We start from the raw sequence: 25,284 nt of genomic DNA, 5'->3' as shown, positions 1-25,284 counted from the left end.
ACAATAAAATATTAAAAAACCGACATCAAAACTTCATTCTTTACTTTTTAAAAAAAAAATAAATTATTCGAATAATTCGATTAATTTTAAACGTGTGATAGAATTATTCGAATAAGTTAAAATCTCTTATTCGAATTATTCGTTTTATTCGAACAAGAGAAAAATCGAATAATTGGAATACCCTACTGATGCGGCAAGTCAATAATATTATCTAAATAAACATTTCTTTAAAGTCGAACTAAAATCGAGATTTTAAATATCTGTATATAAACGTGCTTTTATAAAAATGTTAATTTACAAAGAGGTGATTTTATAAAATTTTTAAAATTTCATGCACTTTTATTAAAGTACTTTTATAAAATAGGACTTTCTTTTAAAAGTACTTTTATGAAATGGTACTTTCTTTTTTAAAATAACCTTATGAAATGGTACTTTATTTTAAAAGTTTTTTTATAAAATGGTACTTTCTTTTGAAAGTACTTTTATAAAATGGAAATTTAATTTAAAAGTACTTTAAAAAATGGTACTTTGTTTTAAAAGTAGTTTTAAGAATTTGCACTTTCTTTTAAATGTACTTTTATAAAAAATGGTACTTTCATTTAAAAGTTCTTTTTATAAAATAGTACTTTCTTTTAAAATTACTTTTATAAAATGGTACTATTTTTAAAGTGCTTTTATAAAATAGTACTTTCTTTTAAAAGTACTTTTATAAAATGGTACTTTCAGCTCATTCGGATCATAAATGGATTTTTGTTGATTTTTTTAAAAAATTTAAGACCCGAGGTGACCATTACCCCTAGGAAGCTGAACAACTGTTGAACAACTCGAAAACACCTCAGCTCCAACCATATGAAATTTCTTAATAATATCTCTAATAGTTCCCTAGATACCGAATTATTTAAAAAAAAAAAAACGTTTCTAAACCACTGTGCGTCGTAATCAGGCTTGCGAATTGAAGTAAAGTATACTACTCTACTACAAATACTGTCTCGCTTTAGTTACTTTGGTACATGACATACAGTGATGTCTTCCAACACAGCCCAGCAGTTAAGCAAGTAGTCAATGTATCCCTTATAGATAGTAATTGTCACTAATGTCTTATCACTTGGCTGGCTCAATTTATATATTTTGGAGCATTTGACACGTATGTGCTAGGGATGCCAAACGGGACTGGGTTTTACAAATCCCGGGATTCGGGATTTTAGAAATGTAAATCCCGGGATCCCGGGATTTATCGGGACCCCGGGATTTTTCGGGATCCCGGGATTTTTCGGGACTTCAGGATTTTAGTTAAACGTCAAAAACATCAAATTCAACAATAAAAACTATTATTTCATTAATATATTTAAGTAAAAACATAACAAATCAAAAACTAATGCGTTAAATTAAAATAAAATGGTCCATGATTTCCCCTAGCTCCATACAATTGTCCCCCGGAGTACTGTTTGAGCAGTCATAAATATCTTGATTATGCGGCAATCCTTATAAAATTTTGCACAAAATAAGTTGTAAGTACTCTGAAGTTATACTGTAAAGTACTGCGGAAATCGGGCTACATTTGCCCCTAGTCCCCTTTAGAAAATAACTTGAACATAAATTTCGTAAAAGTGTAAATTGTGTAAAAGCCTGTTAATGCAAGGAGACGTGCTGCTCTCCGATTCAAATGAAAAAATCTGGCTGCGTTTGGATTTGAAGCGAGATTAGTATTATAAAAATATGCTGAATTTAGTATTTTGGGTGCTTCAAAAATCTTCCTAAAATATCAAAAATCTCATAATATTTCGGGATTTGTTAATCCCGAAAAATCCCGAGATTTTTTTTCACAAATCCCGGGATTCGGGAAATCCCGATCCCGAAAAATCCCGGGATTTTCGGGATCGGGATTTCGGGATTGGCGTCCCTAGTATGTGCTCTTTGTAGTGCAGAGAGAAGATAATTGGTAACTTTATATATCCCAGGTAATCTAGCGTAAAGACAATTGCCACTTAACTGTCTCTAAGTAATCTAGAGTGTAGTCACTTTAAACGTTTTGTGAGTAATTCGTACAAACTGGTTTTATAAAAATTGTGTTAATATAATTCTCATACGTTTATTACTATTATTTTTGCTTAAGTATACTGATATTCCATGTAACATAGCGTGAAGTCAATACTTTAATGTCTCTTAGTAATCTATAGTGAAGTCACTTTAAATGTTTATTTTGTACTACACTTTAGAAAGTAGTTATTTTGAAGAGTTGTTGGATGAAGGATTGTTTACAAGCAATAGTTTATTGGACTGTCTGTGATATGTCTCTTTTGATGACTATTTAAGGTCAATTAGCACCCGTAGATGTTAAAATAACTAATTATGTAGCTGATCAAGTAACCAGTTAGGTAGCTAGTAAAGTAACTTACGATATGTAACCAGTATGTGCATCTAATGTCTTGACTACTTTGGACCAGCTATAGGATAGTCTCATTGTAATCAAAAAGGGTAAATTGACCCACTGCTTAGGACATGCACGTGATCAAATAACTAGTCACGTAGCTATTGAAGTAACTAGTTCCCACCCTGGTAACTTCTCCTACAACTGCTGGGAGATTAATATAACGAATACACCTCGATTTCCACGACAGCCGGTTATACGCACCGAAATGACCCGAGTTCTGTAAACTCAGCAACTAGTGTCTTGTTTAGTCTCTCATGTCATACCAAAAGCTGGTAGCATGTCTAAACAAAAATGTCATAGTTTTACAGACCAATTAGCCTCAGTTCATCTTTCCTCAAGTTAATAAAGAATCTTTGTAGGGAATTCTATTTTTCAGAATAATCAAATTTTTAGTAGCCAAACAGTAACAAAACTTGAAGAAGTTTTTAGATGACATATCTTCGGAATATATTTTTAAAAGTCTTACGCTATTCTAAAATATATTTAACACTAGTTTTTCCACCCCAACTGTCCTCATAATTTACAGGAGGTGTTTAGTATGCCATAAATGTTTAAATCGAAAAACAGGGTTAACTTTATGACATCTTATGAAATTTCATGTATCTTTATCTATTTATGAGGTCATAGGGAATAAATCATATGTATAAATGCTGATACCATCAACGATTTGAAATAAATGTTGAGATTTTTTATTATTATTATTTTCAGCGTTTTGTTAGCAAAACTTTTTCCTAGGAAAAAGTTAAAACTTGACAACCTTTTATGAGCATTTGAGCATCAGCAATATTTAGCTGCGAATAAACTAATAAATAGTTTTTTTTTGTCTTATTAAAAAAAAAAAAAGAAGAAACTACTTCGACTACTAAAAATTTAATGATGGCATTACGTGATAAGTCAAATGAAAGTAACGTCAGTTTTTTACTTGGTTATTTCGTTTAGATGGACACAATCTTATGCGTTTTTTTAAGTGATTTTTTTTTGCGATTTTTTTTTTGGCGATTTTCTAGTAAAAGTTTTTAAAGCTGGACCACAATCTAAACAAGTGAATTACAGCACCAGCTTAAAACGCCTTCTACACCCTTTGCTAAATTTTACAAGAAACAATAATGAAAATAAGTTATTAAGCAACAATATATATTTTTCTGCTTCTCATATTTAATACGGATGCAGTTGCCTCAGAGTGTTTTCAAGCTAAAACATTTCAGAAAATTAACTTAAAAGGAAGGTATGCTGCAAAACAAAAGTGGTGAAGATTATTTTTTCAAATTTTTTACATAGAAATTATATACAGAGAAAACAGATTCGTACTAGCAACCGAATTTTTTACCAATCGAATGATTTTGTCCTAGTGACCGAATTTTACAGTTGTCGGTACAGCATTTTAGAAGGGGTAACAAAAGTTACGTTGCTTCAACCGAAATTCTTCTTTTGTTCGGTTGCTACTACGAATCTACTTTCTCTACACAGAGAAAACAGATTCGTGATAGCAACCGAATTTGTTGCCAATCGAATGATTCTACCTTAGTAACCGAATTTCACAGTTATGGCTACAAAATTTTAAAAGAGTTAACAATAGTTTGGTTGCTTTAACCGAAATTCTTCTCTATCAACTGACTTTCTGTTGATAGAACCGAAAAAATATATTTGTGCAACCGAATCATTCGATTGGCAACAAATACGGTTGCTATAACAAATCTGTTTTCTCTGTGTATGTATATTTCTTAAGATTAAAGGGATTTGAACAACTCTATTAACCTTTTATTGTAATTTTCAATTTAGGATACCTTCCTTGCTAGCAACTCTTGGCTAAAAATGAAATCATATGAAGCGAGTGCAGACTATTAAACTAATACAGAAAGCTAAAAAAAAAATAATAATAAACTCCAAGTTTGGCACGAATTTGCATAAATCCAAAATTAAAAATCTGTCAAAACAACAAGTTATTGGTATGAATACCTTGAAACTGCTAAACATAGTATCCATTAGCTGACAAACCGGCAAAATCGTATAGAAAGACCGACAGACAGGCAGACAAACCGAGATACATTCACACAACAGTGTATAGAGTCAGTCAGCCTAAAATAAAGTGAGAGAGAAATAGAAACAAAAGCAATCGACAAAGAAATAGTAGGTACTACCCGCAATTTAATACCTTTTATACGAGTAATCGTACCAGATTGAAATATACCACCACTTTAACGCCTTCACAGTTGAACAGAAATTTAACAGCAAACATATAAAAACAAAACAAAAAAATATGGTATTATAACAACCTTACAGTCAAGTCAGTCCTCTTAGACAAATAGAGCGACAGAAAGACAGACGGACAAATAGATAAACAATTTACCTTTCTAAAATAAAAACACCAAGACTGAGAAAAAAACACAAAATCAGAAGAAAAAAACACACACACAGATTTTCATACATAAAATGCTAAAATTCATTCATTCATTCAGTGTTGGCTGCCAGCCAGTCAGCCATCCAACCAGCCACCTTCATATTAATTAAATTCCCTACCAAATGCACAACTAAAGCTCTGACAACCACTTTTAAGATTCATAATATTCCAACGCCATCAACCTCAACTCAACAAGTGCTGATTACCGCCAGCCTTACTTTACTCCTGAGCAGATTAGGGCGGCCTGACTGACTGACTGGACCAACTAGAATAAGTTTTGTTAAATTTCAACATCCACAACCACCACCACCTCTGCCACTGCCACCTTTAATTATCTGTTGTATGATTATGGAATACAACCGCAAAAGATTTGCATATTTTAATCTCTTGAATTTAAGAAAAATAAATAAAGAAATTTTTTATTAAATGGCCGGAAGTTTAATTAAAATTTAAACAAAAATTAGTTATAAAAACTGAAAGTCTAACAAGCCATAAATGTGGAAAAGAAAAAGAAATGACCTTAAAATTGATTATTACCAACATAAATAAACAAAGATTTAAAAGCCATTTAAAAGATTTGTTAAGTTTAGTTTACATCGTAGGCATTATTAGCAAACATCTAGTTAATTTGATGTATTTTTAATTAGATGGAATATTATAGGATTCATATGCAAAATCATGGAGCATTTAGAGCAAAACAAACTAATTAAAACAAATGTATTATTAATGTGCAGTTAAAGCGTCTCTAGTTTACTAATCATTTTTTGAACTCCTGTCAAACTCCATGAGTAGCTTGTTACTTCTGTAACTTCAATCTTCCCATAGATTATGACCTCGTTAACAAGTTAACTGTATCATGATTCTGCAACAGGTCTGAGATCCAAATTGTCAAAGGGCTTTCCTAATGGGAAAACACTAGAATATTTGGTTTCAAATACGGACAATAATTAAACAAGTAAAAGATAGCTCTCGTATGTGCCGAATCTTATATACCCTTCACCTAATTATACTTTAAAATAAAAATCTAAAAATTTTTAGGTAAACAAAATTTAAAAATATTGTTTTTTTAATTTTTAAAAAACATTCTTTTTCATAATTATTTTAAAATTTTTGTTTTTTACATATTTTTTAAATATTATTTTTATTTTTAAAAAAATATTTTTTTTAAATTTTAAAATTTTTTTATGAAAAAAAAATTTTGTTAAAATAAAATTCGAGTTAAAAACTATTTTTTCCGATTTTGACCGATTGTATGTCCAACCTACTATAGCCTTATATACGTCGTTGGAAAGGACTTTGAAATATCTATCATTAGTAGGGTTTTTATCCCGGGAAGTCCCGGTACAAATTTCCCGGGAATTTTGCCAATTTTTCACTACCCGATTCCCGGGATTTTCAGTCGGGAATCCCGGGAATTAAAAACTGACGAAAATACATAGAAAACAAGTTAGAACTCTATTTTTTTCACCAAAAAACACTGAAAAGTTTTTTACAGTTTTTTGGTTATATCGCGGTAATAATATACCGCTTATTATTATTTATTTGGGGTTTTTGGTATGAAAATATAAAAAGGGAATTAATTATATATAAAATTTATTTCTTATTGAATCATTCTACACCATTTCCAATTATATTTCAGAATTTTCCATTTATATTTCAGAAATTTCTAATTTATTTCAGAAATTTCCAATTGTATTTCAGAATTTTCCAATTGTATTTCAGAAATTTATATAAATGGAAATATCTGAAATTGAATTGGAATTTTCTGAAATATAATTAGAAATTTCTGAAATTCAATTGGAAATTTCTGAAATACAATTAGAAACTTCTGAAATACAATTGGAAATGGTGTAGTTTCTTTAAATTTCTTATTCAAATCCATAACAAAATAGCTTCAAAAATTTATTAAGTGATTAAATTCTACTTCAATTCAAATCTAGTACAAAAAGGCTTAAGACAATTTTTTCAAGTAATTTTGTAAATGATTTGATTAGCAAAAATTTAATCATTAAAATTTTGAATAAATTCTATTATTAATTAACTTTAAAATTAATTCAGTTTAAACAAAGGCTTTGGAATGAATCTAAAAAATTAAATATTAGGAATGGATTTATGGAATGAAAGGCTGGCATTCTTTAATTATGGATTAAGATTTTAGTGAATTAAGCACAAATTATATTAATTAATTCGAAGCTCTGATATTTAATAATTATGAAACTAAGCTTTTATATGAAATTTGGCTATAATATTCCTAATTTACAGTATCATTATATATTTCGGGAATAGCCGGGAATGTAGAAAAAAATTTCCCGATTCCCGGGAATCAAAAAAGGTCGGGAAATTAAAAACCCTAATCATTAGATATCCATATTGTCTTATTAATGACTTAGTAATCCAGATATAGACCAAAAATAGACCAAAAATCGAGATTGCCCTGGTTCCTTATATCTCAGTCATTTGTAGACCAATTTTCTCGATTTTTAAGAGCAACCGAACCGTTTCTATAGCGGATATATTGATGTATGAATCAAGTATGTTAGTTATTTGGAGGCTACGGAAAGCTAATTTCAACATACAGACGGACATGGCTCCCAACAACTGTTCAAAATGAAGATGCAAGGTGGAATTGAGCAAAATAAAACGCCAAGTAAATGTGGTGTGACTTAAAAAATTGGGTGAAATATGGATTTAGGGTGTTAGTTTGAGGATTTTGGTAATGTAGGTTAGGCAGACTTCTCCTCTTATGAGTTAAGATCGGGGGTTGTCGTTGACTAATTTACACCTCTGCATGAAATAAGTTTTCCAAAGTATTCAACTACGCTGGTCATGAGAGGGTTCACGGCGCTTTTTCGAAAGACATTAACTCATCTCTAGAATTAATATATTAGGAATATAATTGACTCTTTTCTTGAAGTAATTGGGGTAATGGAACCGTGAAGTTCGAGAAGTTACTATCACTCGCTATCAAGAGTGACCTAATGATGTTTATGGGACTATTCCCTGGATATTACTGCCTTGACAACTAGAAATATGTTTTGGGTGCTTTTAAAACAGCATTATTTGCTGCATACGAGGCATGTTGTGAATGTAAAGGCTGCCCAAATGATGCTATAAGTCGCGGAACATAGAGCACGAGGGAACTCTTAGATCTGCTTTGGCATCTTATAGCTCAAAAGGCTTTCATAGCTATAGATAATACCATACAGGATTTCTACGAGACCTGAGATTGTTGTGATGAATGTAAGGACTGCCCAAAACATCCTATGAGTCGCGGTACATAGAGTTTTCTAATAATAATGTTGTGGTATTCTTCTTAAGGCAAATATTTACTCACTTTAGTTGAAAGTATGGCCATACCCAAGGAGATATTCATAGTGTTTCGTTGAAAGTTATGAAATGCCACATATAAAACTATTCCCAGTGAAAACTGACTTTCTGAATTTTCCGGCTATTAACTGAAAGTGCAACACTACTGCTGTCATCTGGCATCTGACAGTTGACTCCCGTCAAAATTAGAACATACTGCGTCATTGTTTTGTGTTTGACAGCCATTGATAGCAGACTACCTCATGCCTTCAGGAGAAATTGGAAAAAAGTGAATTTTGTGTGCTCAGCATTATTTTGCGGAAAAAACACTCAAATAAAGGCTAAGCTTGAATACTATGGGAACTCGACACCACAAACTTTTAGGGGTAAAAAAGTGATTTTGAATTTCGAAGATGCCGAACATTCTGGACGCCCAGTTGACTCTAACGATGTAATGATCTCACAAAAAATAAATATTTTAATGACCTCGACAAATCTTATTTTTTGGAAGCGATAAAAAAACGGTGGACAAAGTGAGTAGAACTCAAACTGAAAAATAAAATAATTTGTTATCAAAAACCTGTGTTTCACTAAAAAAAAATCACGGACTTTTTGACCCACCCTCTTAAGTTATTTGGGGTTGTGACCGGTTCTAGTTCTAACACTTTATATGAAAGGGACCTGTCACTTTAATATAGCGATGTCCTAGTAGAAGGTAATTTGACGCCTTTTAAGTACTGTGCAGCAGGTCGTGGAAAGTCTTAAAATTAATTGTCAACTTTTTGCCAGGTTCCCTTTTCACATGTCATGTGGCTAGTGCGTTTAAAAACAATTAGTGCGTTTAAAAACAATCAAAATTACCCCCAGGGATAGATTTATCCTAAAGGAAACATTTGTAGATCACTGTAGATCGATGTGGTTTGGTACAAACATATAAGGAGTCATTTGTAATTTTATACAATTGAAATTTTAGTAATCAATTAAATAAAGACAATACTTACTTTAGATTATAGATATTTAATGTAAAAAAGCGATCACTTACCTGAAAAATACAATAAAAAAATTCATTAATAACAACAATTACACACAGTTCAAATAATAATTTGATGAAATATAAAAAAATCCTTTCCTCTACACAAAAAAACATAGCAAAAACTCCTTTTTTTAAAAACTGCAAATAAAGAAGAATCAACTACTAATATTTACCAAACCGCACAATGTATAACTCAAACAAAAACATTAAAGCATATACAAAAAAACGATCATTGGTTTTTTTAACAAAAAAAAAAAGATCATTTTACTGCAAATGAAGACTTCAAAAACTGAACCAAACGCACTTTGCTCTCAAAGTGGAGTTGGTTTTCAAAAGCATCAACATCAAAAAACACCAGCATCATGAAATCTAAGTAAAACTAAACAAATTCAGCCAAGCTTAAATATAATAAAAAAAATGCGAATATTAAACAAATAAAACAACAGCATCACCGACCGACCGACCTGACTATAAGAAAAATAACCTGAGATCAGTTTTCATGAGTTTTTGTGCAGATTAAATGATTTCAAGTGATCGCTATTGTTAAACATAAAAACGTAGACATTTTTGTAGCTCGATGGCCACAAAAGCAAAAAAATATGAAGATGAAAATGAAGAAAAAACAAGCACTTGGCCCACAAGATGCACACAACAAAAAAAAAGAAATTTTAGACTATGACGACGACGAAGACGTTGATCATGAATGGTCAAAGTAAATTGATTTTTTTCAGCTTTAGTTTCATACGTTTTTTTCTTACTTTCTTGTGTTTCTTTTTTCTTTTTTTGTAAACAAATTGTTAAAGGATTTTAAAACAAACAAAAAATAATATACTACAATACAATAAAAACACCTTTCACCATTTGTAAATCTATCTTTACAAGATGGGCTAAAGTTAAGTTAAAGTCACTCTTAAAGGCCCACTTTATGTTGGTTTTTCTAATATTTCATTTACTTTTTTTTTTGTTGGTTTGTTTTTCTTTTATGATTGTTAAGGCTTTATGAAAAATATTAGTTTTCAGCTGAACCTGTGACATTTTTAATGTAACGACAACCAACGTTAAACAAATGTGTTAAACATTTAACAGATCGCCAGACAGTCTTTGGATTAAGCAGCCAGTGAGACAGACAGACTCACTGACAACCTAATAATAATGAGACAACATAAAACTGTAACACAAACATTAACAACAAATTGCCATTTTATTATAAACAATTTAGGTATAATTCAGTCATGTCGTCAATTTATGTTTTTAACTGAAAAACGTTTTAGCCAGAGCTATGGCAGCTGTATGGGTATTTGTAACTCTGGCTTGTAGAAATCCCAGTTGGAAATTTGTTATTCCCCTAAAGCCATGCATATTCAATGATAACTATTTCTATGCTTCTCATAAGTTAAATCAAATGTCAGTCATTAGTATTCATAATAATATTACCAACAGATTTTCATATGTTTTTAACTAATCACCTTAAATCAATGGTCGGCATAAAGAGAATATTTAAGATGCATTATATTATTGTATTTATGACTAAAAAATGCGGGATGTTTTTAAAGTTTTAGCTTTCCTTTTGAAACATTTGTACAATATAAATTTATTCAAAGTGTTGGCCATTGTTAGCTATAACCTTTTCCCATCCTTCTCCTGACCTTTTCCGATCCACTCCTCTTCTTTTGTGGACAAGAACGAATCAAAGCCAATTTCGGATACTCTGTTCTGAAATGAACTGTAGTCCAAAGAGAGCGTTCTGCATCGATCGAAACAAATAGTAGTCGAACGGGACAAGGTCTTGAATATAAGGCGGGTGAGACAAAGCTTCCCAAACACTTTTTTCTAAATAGTTTTTAACAATTACTGCAACATGTTTCCTAGCGTTTTCATCATGGAATATTATGGTTTCATGTCTGGCCGCATATTCTGGGCATTTTTCGGCAAGTATTCGCTTCAATCAAATCAGTTGCGATCGGTACAGGTTCCCTGTGATGGTTTGGCCAGACTTGAGCAGCTCATAATAGATATGACCCTTTTGCTCCCACCAAATACAAAGCATTACCTTAGCGATATGGATATTTGGCTTTGGTGTCGATTCGGCTGGTTGACCGAGCTTCACATACGATCTATTACGCTTCGGATTATCGTAATGGATCTACTACTTTCCATCGCAAGTAATGATTCGGTGCAAAATTTATTTTCTTTTATAGCGTTCAAGCATCATTTCGGACATGCTAAATCAACTTTCAAGGTTTCTCGGCTTCAATTCGCTTTTGGATAAATCCTGCTATATTTTGAAATTGCTGACTGAGTAGCTCCCAATGATTTTGCAAACTCTTGTTGAGTTTTACAACAATCTTCATGGAGAAATGCCTCCAATTCTTGGTTCTCAAACATTTTTGGCTGGCATGGGCGATCTTTGTCTTCCGTGAAACCGATGGAAAACATTCACCATAAGCTTCAGGTAGTAATCGGTGTTCTTTTCTTCATCGTTACTTTTTTCAAATTAAAGAAGTAAAGCTAAACTTCCCGCATGTTATGCTTTGTTGGAACAAAATTCGAAATTTTCGAAACAGAAAAACGTTGTTGTTTACACTATAATGTTCAATAACTAAGTGGGAATAAATAAATAAAAATGTACCCTTCACAATGACATATGAGTTATTAAAAAAAAACGCTTTCAAAAGATACTAAATCATACACCCAATAATTTGTTTTAATCCAATCAGCTTTTGATTGTGATTGTTCATGTTCGTTCCTTGGTGGCTATGAGTGTCGACCACTGCTTTAAATTAGAAACTTTCTGTTAAATGCTGATTTTCTTGTGTAATTATGAGACCTCCACAAGAGTTCAACTGGTTCCAATTGAACATTTCATCTCCCTATTGACTTGTACACCTACATCCGTAAAAAAAAATCCGGATATATAATAAATGTCAACAAGATACCATCAATAATACTAAACATCCTACCATTCCACCTTCTAATTGTTTATAAACAACCTAAAATGTCATGTCTGTCATTGCCATGATTTAATTCTTACATTGTCTTTTGCTCACAATTTCCATTAGGGTAAATAGTGCAAAGAGTACAACAGACAGACTGTTACACTACACTAATGCTGTAAACAGAGTAGACAGAGCTCATGTCATGTTGTCTTGTGTTTATGTTAAATGCGTGGGCCTCTAAATATTGCAATTATTCTCACGCCTCGTATTCCCACAAAGAATTTTGGTAGTTAATGTTTATTTCGTGTTGTTCAATTTAAGCACCAAACAACAAAAGCCACCATATTCCAAAAAAAACATAAATACGTCTTTTCAAATTGAAATGTAACTAATACTTTTTAAATATAAAGGGTGTTTGGTAGAGAGGCGGAGAACTTGAAATAAGAAAAACGTTTTTAATATCCATACAACTGGCTTTATTAATTAGATAATAAAGCCAATTGGGTGGACCTAGAGGTCCAATTTGCACAAACCCTTCTATGTAAATAAGACAGTCTTTTGGCAATAACGCGTCGAATTTTCGCTTCCATGTGTCCGATCGTTTCTGGTTTATCTGCATAGTTCTGGGACTTTATATATCTATAGATAAAATAAACACATGAACCAGGTGGCTAGTTAACAGGTCCATTTCTTGAAATCATTCGTTCGCCAAATGATTCTATCAATAAATTGATTGTTTCGCTCGCAGCGGGACGTGTGACTCTATCCTGCTGAAACCACATATATGCAATACTAATGCCATCCAATTGAGGCACAAACAAGTTAAGAAGCATTTTTCTATATTGCTCACCGTTAATTGCAACGTTCTGACCATCGTTATTTGTGATGACATATGGACCAATGATTCCACCAAACATAAGTTTTCTGGATGGTATTTAAACAATGGCTTGAGGATTATCATCGATCACCAAATTCGGCAATTCTGTTTATTGACATAGCCATTTCAGCAAAAGTGTGATGAAGCACACTGAACAAAATTTTCAAATGAAGAGTGTGTGGAAATTGAACCTCAATATTACGCCACATTCCCGAAATAATATTTAAACATTGATGTCATTTATTGATGAAAATTTTCTAATTAACAATGCCAATTAGATCAATATTTTGTATACTTTATTTATTTATCGAATCTGCCTTTTATAGGCCTAAGTATTTAAATCTTATAACTAAATTTAAAACTAGTTGCTCTCTAACAAGATAGCCTTCATGGAGAAATGTCACTCATCTTAACGGAGTGATAGATCTACTCTACGGATCATTGATCGGGTTTGGCTATGCACAAGTAGTCTTGCAAGCGGGTTGGAATGGTATCGCAGTATTACAATATATTTTTCAAGGACTTTCTTGAACACTTCCTTTACCAATGACACTTCCAAGTCCCTGAGGATGTTTTCATTTCTTACATACCTTCGAGCTACCGTCATGGCCCTAAGAATTTTAGATTGGGACATCTGTATAAAATCAATACTGGTGTTGCTAACCATTCCCCATAATTGAATACGTCCAAATTGGTTTAAAAACGGTCTTATACAAGATGACTTTATATTCAAGGTATAATTTTGATTGATCACTGATTAACCAATGAAAGCTATAGGCTTTTAGCTTCATGTGAAGTCTCTTGGTTTCTATGTGGCGGCGTCTCTCTAAGGGTAATATCATATCCTTAGAGAGAACTTAACGCTTTTCTCTATTTTATTTTATTTTATTTCAATAAAAGTTCTTCCCCCTCTATAAAAAACACCCTTTTTGAACAGAATTAGAGCGTTAGGCGATTAATGAATATAATCGTTAATCGAGATGTTAAAACTTTGACAACTTTTAATTGACTTGAGCAATTCTTATGCTTATGTTTGATATTTCAATATGTTGAATCCGTGCCGAATCTTTGAATTTTCAATAATAGCGTCTATCTCGTTTACCCGATGTGGTTAATTTTATATTTTCTCTTACTATAGCAATAATTCCGCGACTTTGTTTTTAATTTCCCGACTTTGAAAGGGCAACAGTGCTCGTGTCAACAGGCATCTGTCAGTTGACTCCCATCAAAATTTGAACAAGCTGCCACAGCCATTGATAGCAGACTACCTCGTGACTTGATGAGAAATTGGAAAAAGTGAATTTCGTCTGCTCTGTTTTTTGCGAAAAAACAAAGGCTGAGCTAGATAAATACAATTTCATACAATTTCAATGGTAAAAAAAAGTGGTTTACTTTTTATTAAGCACGACAGACGTCCTGGACGCCCAGTTGAGGTGTCTGCACCCGATACAATTGAAAAAAAATCACGATATGGTGTTGGCCGATCGGAGATTGAAAGTGCGAGATTGTGGATGCCATAGGTAACTCACATTTTGAATTTTGAATGATCACACGTGTGCAGTTTCCATGGTATTAGGCTACAAATTTACTCATTCGACCTATTCTCGGGATTTAGACCCGAGTGACTATTTCTTGTTTGCAAACCTGAAGAAATGTCTCGGCGGTAAGAGATTTGACTCCAACGATGAAATCATCTCACAAAGAATACCCCTTTTGATGACCTCAATTGCCATAGAATTTTATTAGGACACAGAATATTTCGATGTCTTTCAAAACGGTGAATATAAAAATTAATCCTGAATAATCGGTTATTATTCGATTGAGCACGAATTCTAATGTCACTATGTTACAGATTTATCTGTGTATTTTTGAATTGTGCCAGACAATGTTAAACAATTGTAGAATTATGTTGAATGCATAACCTTTGAATAACAAATCAACAAATTATACAATACAATGTTACAAAACACTGCAACAATGTATGAAAAACAAACAAGAATATCTGCGAAGAATCTAGAATACCCTTCACAATGACACAAATTTGTATATAAATCTCGTTTATTTCGCTTGTATATTTTGTTTTAGACAGAGCGATGATGTTAAATCAACTTAGAATTTCATAAGGACCATATTTTTGTAATCAAGATGAACCTCATTAGTTTTTCTATAGACAAGTTGGAATTAATAGTAATGAATTCCTGTCCCAAAATAACTATTACAAAACATTCATTAGCTCCTCTTAATTACTATGTATGATTTATAAATCTGTTACAATGTAGCAACCTTAAAACAAACATACATATTTAACATACAAAACATTCATCCAACAAAAAAAACAATACAATCACACTCAAATTTTACTGGAAAATTAGAAAATTATATAAGTTGCCAAAAATAGTTAACAAAAAAAAACAATAATATGAGAAACAAAAAAACCAAACAAACAATAAAACCTTATTTGATATTAACAATCTATCATTAAAGATCCCACAAAGAGACTCACGCGATTTAAGTTTTGTTTTATTTTATTTTTTCCATTTAAGCTCTTCCTTTAAACAAAGTATTAACAATGGATGATGGAAGCAAGTTAAAAGCCGCCAAATGTTTAAAGGAATACCACTCGCTCCTACATTGAAATGAACAAAAAAAAAAACCCTAAATGATCAACTACTAACAAACACCACTATTACTTCTACTACTACCACTACTTATACAAACTACTTTCAGCTTCATTCATCACATAAATAATCGCAGTGATGCGGTATGTAGGAAGCTCCAAATGGCAGCCTTCAACTTCCACGACAAGTGACAGTAACAGCAACTGTGGCTGTGGCTGGCTGCAGCATCACAAAATAATATTGTATATACGAGTGAGTACAACTTGCGACTACTAACGATAATCATGATGTGATGATGATCATCAATATCATCGTCAACACTATTACGACTATTTCATACTACCAGACTTATTACTGAAGTTGTAAAATGTGAATAAAAAAAGTAAAATAGCAAAAATATACTCCATACGTACGTACATACGACGAACTAGAGTCAAGATCAAAAGTCATGGGAATCTCACTCACATAACTACAACAACAACGACAACTACAACACAATCATATTGCACTTTTACACTCTCACACACATACAATCACTTAATGTATTGTATTTATAAGATACAAAATTACAAACATCCACAAACATACATACATAGATCCATTCAAACATAAATATTTAGTTGCTACGTTTTAATACGTTCAATTGTTGTTGTTTTTGCTGTTGTTTGTATATTTTTCGGTTAGTTGGTGTTTTTATTGTTGTAGTTTGTCTTAAACTACAACACGAACAATTTAAACATGAAAAACGTAACAATTTAACAATAATAATAATACAAGTACAATTTTTTTTCTCTTATTTTTTGTTTGATTTTTTTTTTCTTTTATAAAAATTCATTTCTATTCAAAAACGATTACACTGTAGTAAAATGGATATAAATTGTTTAAAATTTATTTTGTTTCTTATTTTTTGTTGTTGTTTTGTTTTGGTGTCGTTGTAGGTGCCGGTTGTGGAGGTAAATTCAATGAATTTTAGTTTTATGCCATATTTGGTTAATGCTATTACAGTGTGAAGAAAATGTTTAAAAATCAAAGGCTCTTCAAAGTATCCACTGACTTTTTCAACATACGAGAGATGGCTTGGTGAAGTGGAGATTTTGACGCGGAAGACAAGGATGGCCCAGACCAGGCAAATAAGAAGAATTGTAGGCATTACTCCATGTATATTGTTATCAAACTCAATAAGAGCTTTCAAAATCATTGGGAGCTACTCAAGCAGCGATTTCAAAACGTTTACGAGCAGCAGGATTCATGAAAAAGCAGAGAAAATGAGTACCTTACGAATTGAAGCCGAGATACCTTGAAAAAGAACTCAGTATGTCCGAAATAATGTTTGAACGCTATAAAAGAAAATCAGTTTTGCATCGAATCACTACTTGCTATTAAAAATGGATCCACTACGATAACCCGAAGCATAACAGATCGTATGTGAAGCCCGGCTAACTAGCCGAATCGACACCAAAGCCAAATATCCATGTCGCTAAAGTAATGCTTTGTATTTGATGGGACCAAAAGTATGGTATCAGTTATGACCTGCTGAAATCTGGCCATACCATCGCAGGGAACCTATACCGAACGCAACTGATTATTTTTATGCGAGCATTGGTCGAAAAACGCCTAGAATGAAACCATAATATTCCATCATGACAACGCTCGGCCAAAATCATGTTAAAAACTATTTATAATGAAGTGGTTGGGAAGTTTTGTCTCACCCGCATCATATTTAAGACCTGACTAATGGCCAATTATTTGAATAAATTAATATTGTACAAATGTTTCAAAATAAAAGCTACAAATTAGAAAAATCCAGCATTTTTAATTCATACACTCAATAATTCTGAAATAAATTTCCCAAATCAAATTAGTTTGAATTTCTTAATCATTCCCTTAAAGTATTCATTTCGAATTAATTCATAGGCTTAATTCCTTAGTACTTCAAACGTATTGAATTCAATTCTTTGAGAATTTATTCATTATAGAATTAATTCCTTTTTGTATCATTCAAGTTTACATTACAAAATAGCTTAATAAAATGTACTGAATGATTAAATTTTTCTTTAATTCACATTAGAAATAGACTTTAGAACATTTAATTCAATTCATTTTGTATATGATTAAAAGCAAAGCAAAAACAAATTGAATGTATATAAAATGTTTCTATTCATTTTGAATTAGCATTGAATTAACAACCATTCTTTCATGTTGAATTCTAAGATGATCTGCCCGTCTGTTGAAGACACTATAGGAAGGGTGCTGTGGCTTAATTGGTTAGCGCGTTTGATCATTAAGCATGATATGGTATTTGTGGCCTGGGTTCGATTCCCAGCCGCTGCCAATCAAAAACATCAGTTTATAATAATTATTAGTTTACTAATAACTAATATTTATCACAGCGCCCTCCTTCGGTGGTATAACACTAAAACGCCACCGAAGTAAAATAATTAAATAAAGGTTGTTGGCTTGACTAATGCGCCATCTCACCACCACAGGCGCTGCAATCTGCACTAATAACAAACATAACGCGCAATTGCAGAGTTGTCAATTAAAAAGCTTTTCTTCTCCTTTCACCACCTTTTCTTCTACTCTCTATCCCCTTTCCAAAGAAAGTAACACAATTATATATAGGCATATTAATTGCCTGAGTGTTACTTCTCTTTAAAAAAAAAAAAAAAAAAAAATCGGTCAAATAGAACCAGAGTTATGGAACCAACTGTGAGATAACCTCCAAAAAAGTTCATAATTTTCCAAATTATTGCAGATAATACATTGACATTTTGCACACGTTATTCCTATTATAAAAGAACAATTTGTATTTAAAATAGTAAGAATCAGCCCATGATTTCTTTAAGCACCTACATAAATATCTTCCCGGAATAGAACAGTGGACTCTAGAAATTTAAACAAATCCAGGAGTCTCACTCGAAACATGTCAGGAAATATTGTGGAGGTATGAGAGATATATGCTGGATATATGTATGTATATCGCTGCTCGTATATGGTAGCTTTGTGCGATATTCAAAGAGATGCCAACATTTCCACATAGACCGAACACCATCGACCTTTTCCAACTTCACACCCTGATAAATATGACGTGGATATTTTTGTACATTTCGTTAATATGGAACACTGTACCATTGCCGTCTCCTTTGCGCTCCCCGAAGTTTTTAACGTTTCATGATCAGCTACGAAACGTTAATCTTTTATGTAAGAAACGACTCAATATTTCAATTCGAAAATCTGGTTTTTAAACAATAAAATCTATGACATGGAGAAAATGTTCAAGATCATAGCTATACTGGAAACCAGATGAATACCTTCATTACATCAAGGAAAATTGCGATTAATGCTAATGGAAAATCTTGATTTAATCAGACAAAGTGCAGAATTGCAATCAGAAACCATTCAGCGAAACAAATTCGCTAAATAAAGAGTGAGATCTTAGTTTTTCAAAGGTTGAGTCGTGAAAATCACTTTGAAAGCAGAGTTTACGTGTTGATCTTCTTAATGCTCGCCGGGCAGTAAAAACTAAAAACAAAAAAGTTAAACTTTTGGCTTTGAATTATTTTCAAGTAATTCGAAGTTTCAGAAAAGCAATAACCACATTCCGTGCTCGAAAGAATATACGTTATGAAGTGTATGTGTAAATGGTATCTAGGGAATCTCAACAGAAATAAGTCTCCTGGTACTTAGGTACACCAGACCGATCTTGAAGAAACAAGTCTCCTGATACGGTTGCTACACCATCACCGATCTTGACGCAATGTTCCTTGGTGCTAGCTCGTCTATTAGCTAACCTTTTTAAGAACTTTATAACGACTAAGTGAATTTGCTCTGTGGGAGGTTGTTCATGCAACATCAATTCCTAAAAAGGCACAGACTAACACCGCTGAAAATGATCGCCCAATAGCTATTTGTTTCGCACTTTCATCTTGGAAAAAAAATTTAATTAGCGATCGCCAGTATTGCTTTTGTAGGGGACGCTCTACGGGAGACTTCTTATCGGAAAGATGGTGTTGTTATTGCTGTTATGTTCCGGTCCACACTGTGAAACATTTGCTGCAAAACATTTTTAAATTCTCTTTTGAAACTGCATTCGTGTCCACACAGTGAAGTTTTTGCTTTTCAGTTTTTGACATTTCTGTACAGTACGAATACGAACGAATAAATGTGGATGACATACTCAACAAAAACTTCATGTACATGAAACAAAGTTCCCTTTTTCATTCCTCTTTCCCCTTTCATCAACAAACTCAAATGTTTTGCAGCAAATGTTTTACAGTGTGGACCGGAACATAACAGCAATAACAACACCATCTTTCCGATAAGAAGTCTCCCGTAGAGCGTCCCCTACAAAAGCACTACTGGCGATCGCTAATTAAATTGTTTTTCCAAGATGAAAGTGCGAAACAAATAGCTATTGGGCGATCATTTTCAGCGGTGTTAGTCTGTTCCTTTTTAGGAATTGACTAATTGTAACAGTTTCATGTTGTCCTACTTTATCTCAAACTTGCAACAATGGTCGAATCAATTATCGGTAATAGTAGGCTATCCAATTCCATTGATACACTGGAACTTTCGTTTCACTGTTCTATTGATACTACAATGGAATGGGTTCTGCTGAAATTAGGAAACGTCTTTCCGATACCCGATGTTTTTGAAGTAATACACATTCTACACATAAGTTTCATATTTCATTTTTTTCTGTTCAATATACAAGAACCCAGTCATGTAATTAATTTTGTGTACCTTTCCTTTTTTTTACAGTATTGATATGGTCAGTTATTTGTCGCCTACTTAAACTCATTACCCAAAGCTATTCAATCTAAAGAACAAACTAAAAGGTTTATTCTAAAACCTACAGACATTGAGACGTCCGCAGACAATTATTTCGAATTTAAACTCGAAAGCAAACCTAAGAAAATAAAATCATAAGAAGTGGCACAATTCTTAGAAAAACCTTAGCACACAAAGAAAGAAACAAAAAAAAGCCACATAAAATACAATTTTCTTAACACTTGACATTCTTACAGAGCACAGAAACTTTAACCCTGAACACGTCCCATAGTGCAATGACACAAAAGGGTAATAAAATTGTAATTGTTTGTAAGTATAACAAGATAATTACGAGTAGACACTCATAAAACATCAGCTAATTCGTGTTTAAATATAATAAAATATAAAACAAACTAAAATCATACACATGTTTGTTAAAAGTTTGTTATTTTGTTTCCCACTGTACAACCTACTGCAAGTACTTTAGTGTTTCTTTGATTTTCCAAGTGGGATAGATGGCACTCTTGCACTTGGACGAGTATTTTGGTTTGTTTGTTTGTTGTTTATGTTTTATGTATTTTTAATTTAACACTTACCATCCAACATGTATTTGGAAAGATCCTCTTCGCCCTTTTGTTGTGATTCCTCAGCAAAGACTTCCATGTTTACAATTATTATTTATTATTATCGTTGAATTTTTTTTTTTGGCAGTTTTTTTTATTTAACTTTTTTTTGTTAAATTTTGTGATTTAAAGGAAACAAAAAGATGATTGGATTTTTTGTTTTGTTAAATATTTGTTTACAAGAGTTTTTTTCTTCGTCTAATGCAAACTGCTTTAAGTGCAACCAACACAATTTGAGTTTTTTTTTTAATTTTTTTATTATTATAGTTATTTTAAAGGCTGACGTTTGTGGAACACACGTGTCTCTGGCATTAACACTTTTTTCAATAAGTACTTTCAATTTGTTCACATAGAGTATTTAGACGACGACACAATGTTAAAATTAAATTTGAAAAGTACACAAAAATAATACTCTTGCAGTACTTGTACTTTTGGCAATGATCACGTAATTACACAGTCATTCATTCATTCATTCATTGATGGATTGATTCACTAAAAACAAAAATTAAGAAACATGTTTATGATTGAAATTTGAATTTGTAATAGATTTTCAAATTCAAATTTTTACAGTTTTTTTTTTTTTTGTTGCAAAAATGTTGCAAATTTTGAGTATCAGCACTTGTTTATGTACAATAAACCCTCCATTCATACGTTTGAGAAGTATGTCAAGTAACATGAGTTGTTAATTTTAAGGTTTTATTTAAAATTTAGTAAATGTTAAAAAGTTTTTACTGTCTGTAGGTTATTAGTCCTTTTCAATATGCATGTATGTCCTTTTAAAGTTCCTGCTAATGATTTCTGGTTTCCTGAAATGTAAATGGATCTTGCTAAACTTTCTTACCCTATGAAAAGAAATGTCCTACAAGAGGAAAGGAATCATGACCTTGAAAAACAAGGCACATCAGGCAAAAAAAGGATTTTTCAATAGGGATCAATCAATCAATGTTGACAGTCTGTGCCGGCATCTGTTTTTCATATTTATCATCATTTATATCTTTATCAACTTTAGTGGCGATGCCCATTTTTGTCGGTAATAACTTCTCTTGGTTAACATCGAGCTTTCGCAGAGATCGCACTACATGAGTTGTTGTAGATGGGATTTAATCTCATCAAACGAGTTGAAGATTAATTCAGGGATAACGTTCAGGGTCCATTCTTTCTCCAAACTTATTTCTACTCAAGTATCAATCAATTTCAAAACGTTTGCGAGAAGGAAGATTCATCCAAAAGCACGAAAATTGGGTACCATACGAATTGAAGCTGAGAGCCCTTGAAATACAATTTTGCATGTCCGAAATGATGCTTGAACGCTACAAAAGAAAATAATTTTTGCATCAAATCATTACTTGCGATGAAAAATGGATCCATTAACCCGAAGCGTAAGAGATCGTAAGTGAAACCCGGCAAACCAGCCGGCGATAAGGTAATGATTTGTATTTGGTGAGACCAAAAGGATCCTATCTATTATGAGCTACTAGAATCTGGCGAAACTATCACAGGTAACATGTGATAGTCACCGAATCCAACTGATTCGTTTGACATTCAGGACATTCGTTTTATGAAACATTACTAATTTACTAATTTGGCAAGTTTTATTTGTGCCGACCACTAACTCTGAGTAATCAACCACAAGACCAGTTCTGTGTCGGTAACTATCTCTCTAGGTAATTGTCAGAACTAGAAATGGTCGCTACCCCCTAAGTAACCAGTCACGTGTATAGTTTTGTGTCACTTTCCTTCCCACACAGTTTATCGAATGTCAATAAGATTTGAAAGTTAAATACATATCAATTTCATGAATGGAAGGTATTTGTACAAATAAAATCGACCAAGCCGAATAATAATACATTTTTTTACTGCTATTTTAAAAATTTGTATTGTTAATTTTATTATGGTTTATAATTTTCTATTAATTTTTTTTTATATTATTCAATATTCATAAACCATTATTTAGTTATGTCTTAGTAATCTATATTTCAATTAAACACTTATTTTGTCTGTCTTTCAAATAGATTGCTTTTTTCATTTAATAATTTTATGGTTGTTTAATTGTTGTTTTGTTATTTAATATTGTTTTATTATTAATTACTTTAAATTGTTTTAATGGCCACAACATACATATCAAACAATTATGCCCAATCATCAGCAGCTTAAAACTTAATTTTTTTTAAATATTGAAATTTCCATGTGAATTTGAATATTTGATACACACTTTTTATAAAAACACTTTTTGCTATTTTTTTTGATTTATTTTTGTGCTGAAAATCACCTTGAAAAAATAAGAATAATGACAAAAATCATTGTTAACGAAATTTTGTTGTTAGTTTTTTGTTTTCGATGTTTAAAGCATGAAAGCAAAAATAAATTTAAAAACGTTTAGAGTAATAAATTGGCAAAATGAAATAAAAAAAACAAATGTTAACATAAAAATCAAAACAAAAATAAACCTAAGAGGAAATTGAAGAATTTTGTTATACACAAGATTTTGTATAGTAAAAAGTGTTATACAGATTTTTTATAGAAAATACAGTTATACACAAGATTTTATATAGAAAATATAGTTATACACAAGATTTTCTAATGAAAATTGTGTTATACACAAGATTTTCTAATGAAAATACTGTTATACACAAGATTTTCTAATGAAAATACTGTTATACACAAGATTTTCTAATGAAAATACTGTTATACACAAGATTTTCTAATGAAAATACTGTTATACACATGATTTTCTAATGAAAATACTGTTATACACAAGATTTTCTAATGAAAATACTGTTATACACAAGATTTTCTATAGAAAATACAGTTATACACAAGATTTTCTAATGAAAATACTGTTATACACAAGATTTTCTATAGAAAATACTGTTATACACAAGATTTTCTAATGAAAATACTGTTATACACAAGATTTTCTAATGAAAATACTGTTATACACAAGATTTTCTATAGAAAATACTGTTATACACAAGATTTTCTATAGAAAATACTGTTATACACAAGATTTTCTAATGAAAATACTGTTATACACAAGATTTTCTAATGAAAATACTGTTATACACAAGATTTTCTAGTGAAAATACTGTTATACACAAGATTTTCTATAGAAAATACTGTTATACACAAGATTTTCTAATGAAAATACTGTTATACACAAGATTTTCTAATGAAAATACTGTTATACACAAGATTTTCTAATGAAAATACTGTTATACACAAGATTTTCTATAGAAAATACAGTTATACACAAGATTTTCTAATGAAAATACTGTTATACACAAGATTTTCTATAGAAAATACTGTTATACACAAGATTTTCTAATGAAAATACTGTTATACACAAGATTTTCTAATGAAAATACTGTTATACACAAGATTTTCTATAGAAAATACTGTTATACACAAGATTTTCTATAGAAAATACTGTTATACACAAGATTTTCTAATGAAAATACTGTTATACACAAGATTTTCTAATGAAAATACTGTTATACACAAGATTTTCTAGTGAAAATACTGTTATACACAAGATTTTCTATAGAAAATACTGTTATACACAAGATTTTCTAATGAAAATACTGTTATACACAAGATTTTCTAATGAAAATACTGTTATACACAAGATTTTCTAATGAAAATACTGTTATACACAAGATTTTCTAATGAAAATACTGTTATACACAAGATTTTCTAATGAAAATACTGTTATACACAAGATTTTCTAATGAAAATACTGTTATACACAAGATTTTCTAATGAAAATACTGTTATACACAAGATTTTATATAGAAAATACTGTTATACACAAGATTTTATATAGAAAATACTGTTATACACAAGATTTTATATAGAAAATACTGTTATATACAAGATTTTCTATAGAAAATACTGTTATATACAAGATTTTCTATAGAAAATACTGTTATATACAAGATTTTCTATAGAAAATACTGTTATACACAAGATTTTCTAATGAAAATACTGTTATACACAAGATTTTCTAATGAAAATACTGTTATACACAAGATTTTCTAATGAAAATACTGTTATACACAAGATTTTCTAATGAAAATACTGTTATACACATGATTTTCTAATGAAAATACTGTTATACACAAGATTTTCTAATGAAAATACTGTTATACACAAGATTTTCTATAGAAAATACAGTTATACACAAGATTTTCTAATGAAAATACTGTTATACACAAGATTTTCTATAGAAAATACTGTTATACACAAGATTTTCTAATGAAAATACTGTTATACACAAGATTTTCTAATGAAAA

General features: G+C 31.3%; 1 protein-coding gene across 1 annotated transcript in view; it reads right to left on the bottom strand.

The window, feature by feature from the left end:
* centrocortin (cerebellar degeneration-related protein 2-like) overlaps positions 1 to 21,122 on the bottom strand; it is a 113,167-nt gene extending 92,045 nt beyond the window's left edge. The window contains exon 1 of the mRNA XM_065508118.1: positions 20,966 to 21,122. Coding sequence (XP_065364190.1) covers positions 20,966 to 21,032 — 67 coding nt within the window. The 5' untranslated portion in view covers positions 21,033 to 21,122. The remainder of the gene's footprint in view (positions 1 to 20,965) is intronic.
* Between the last annotated feature and the right edge of the window lie 4,162 nt (positions 21,123 to 25,284).

Source organism: Calliphora vicina, chromosome 4 (assembly GCF_958450345.1).
Source record: "Calliphora vicina chromosome 4, idCalVici1.1, whole genome shotgun sequence".
Lineage (NCBI taxonomy): Eukaryota > Metazoa > Arthropoda > Insecta > Diptera > Calliphoridae > Calliphora > Calliphora vicina.
This window is presented reverse-complemented; position numbering and strand designations above follow the sequence as displayed.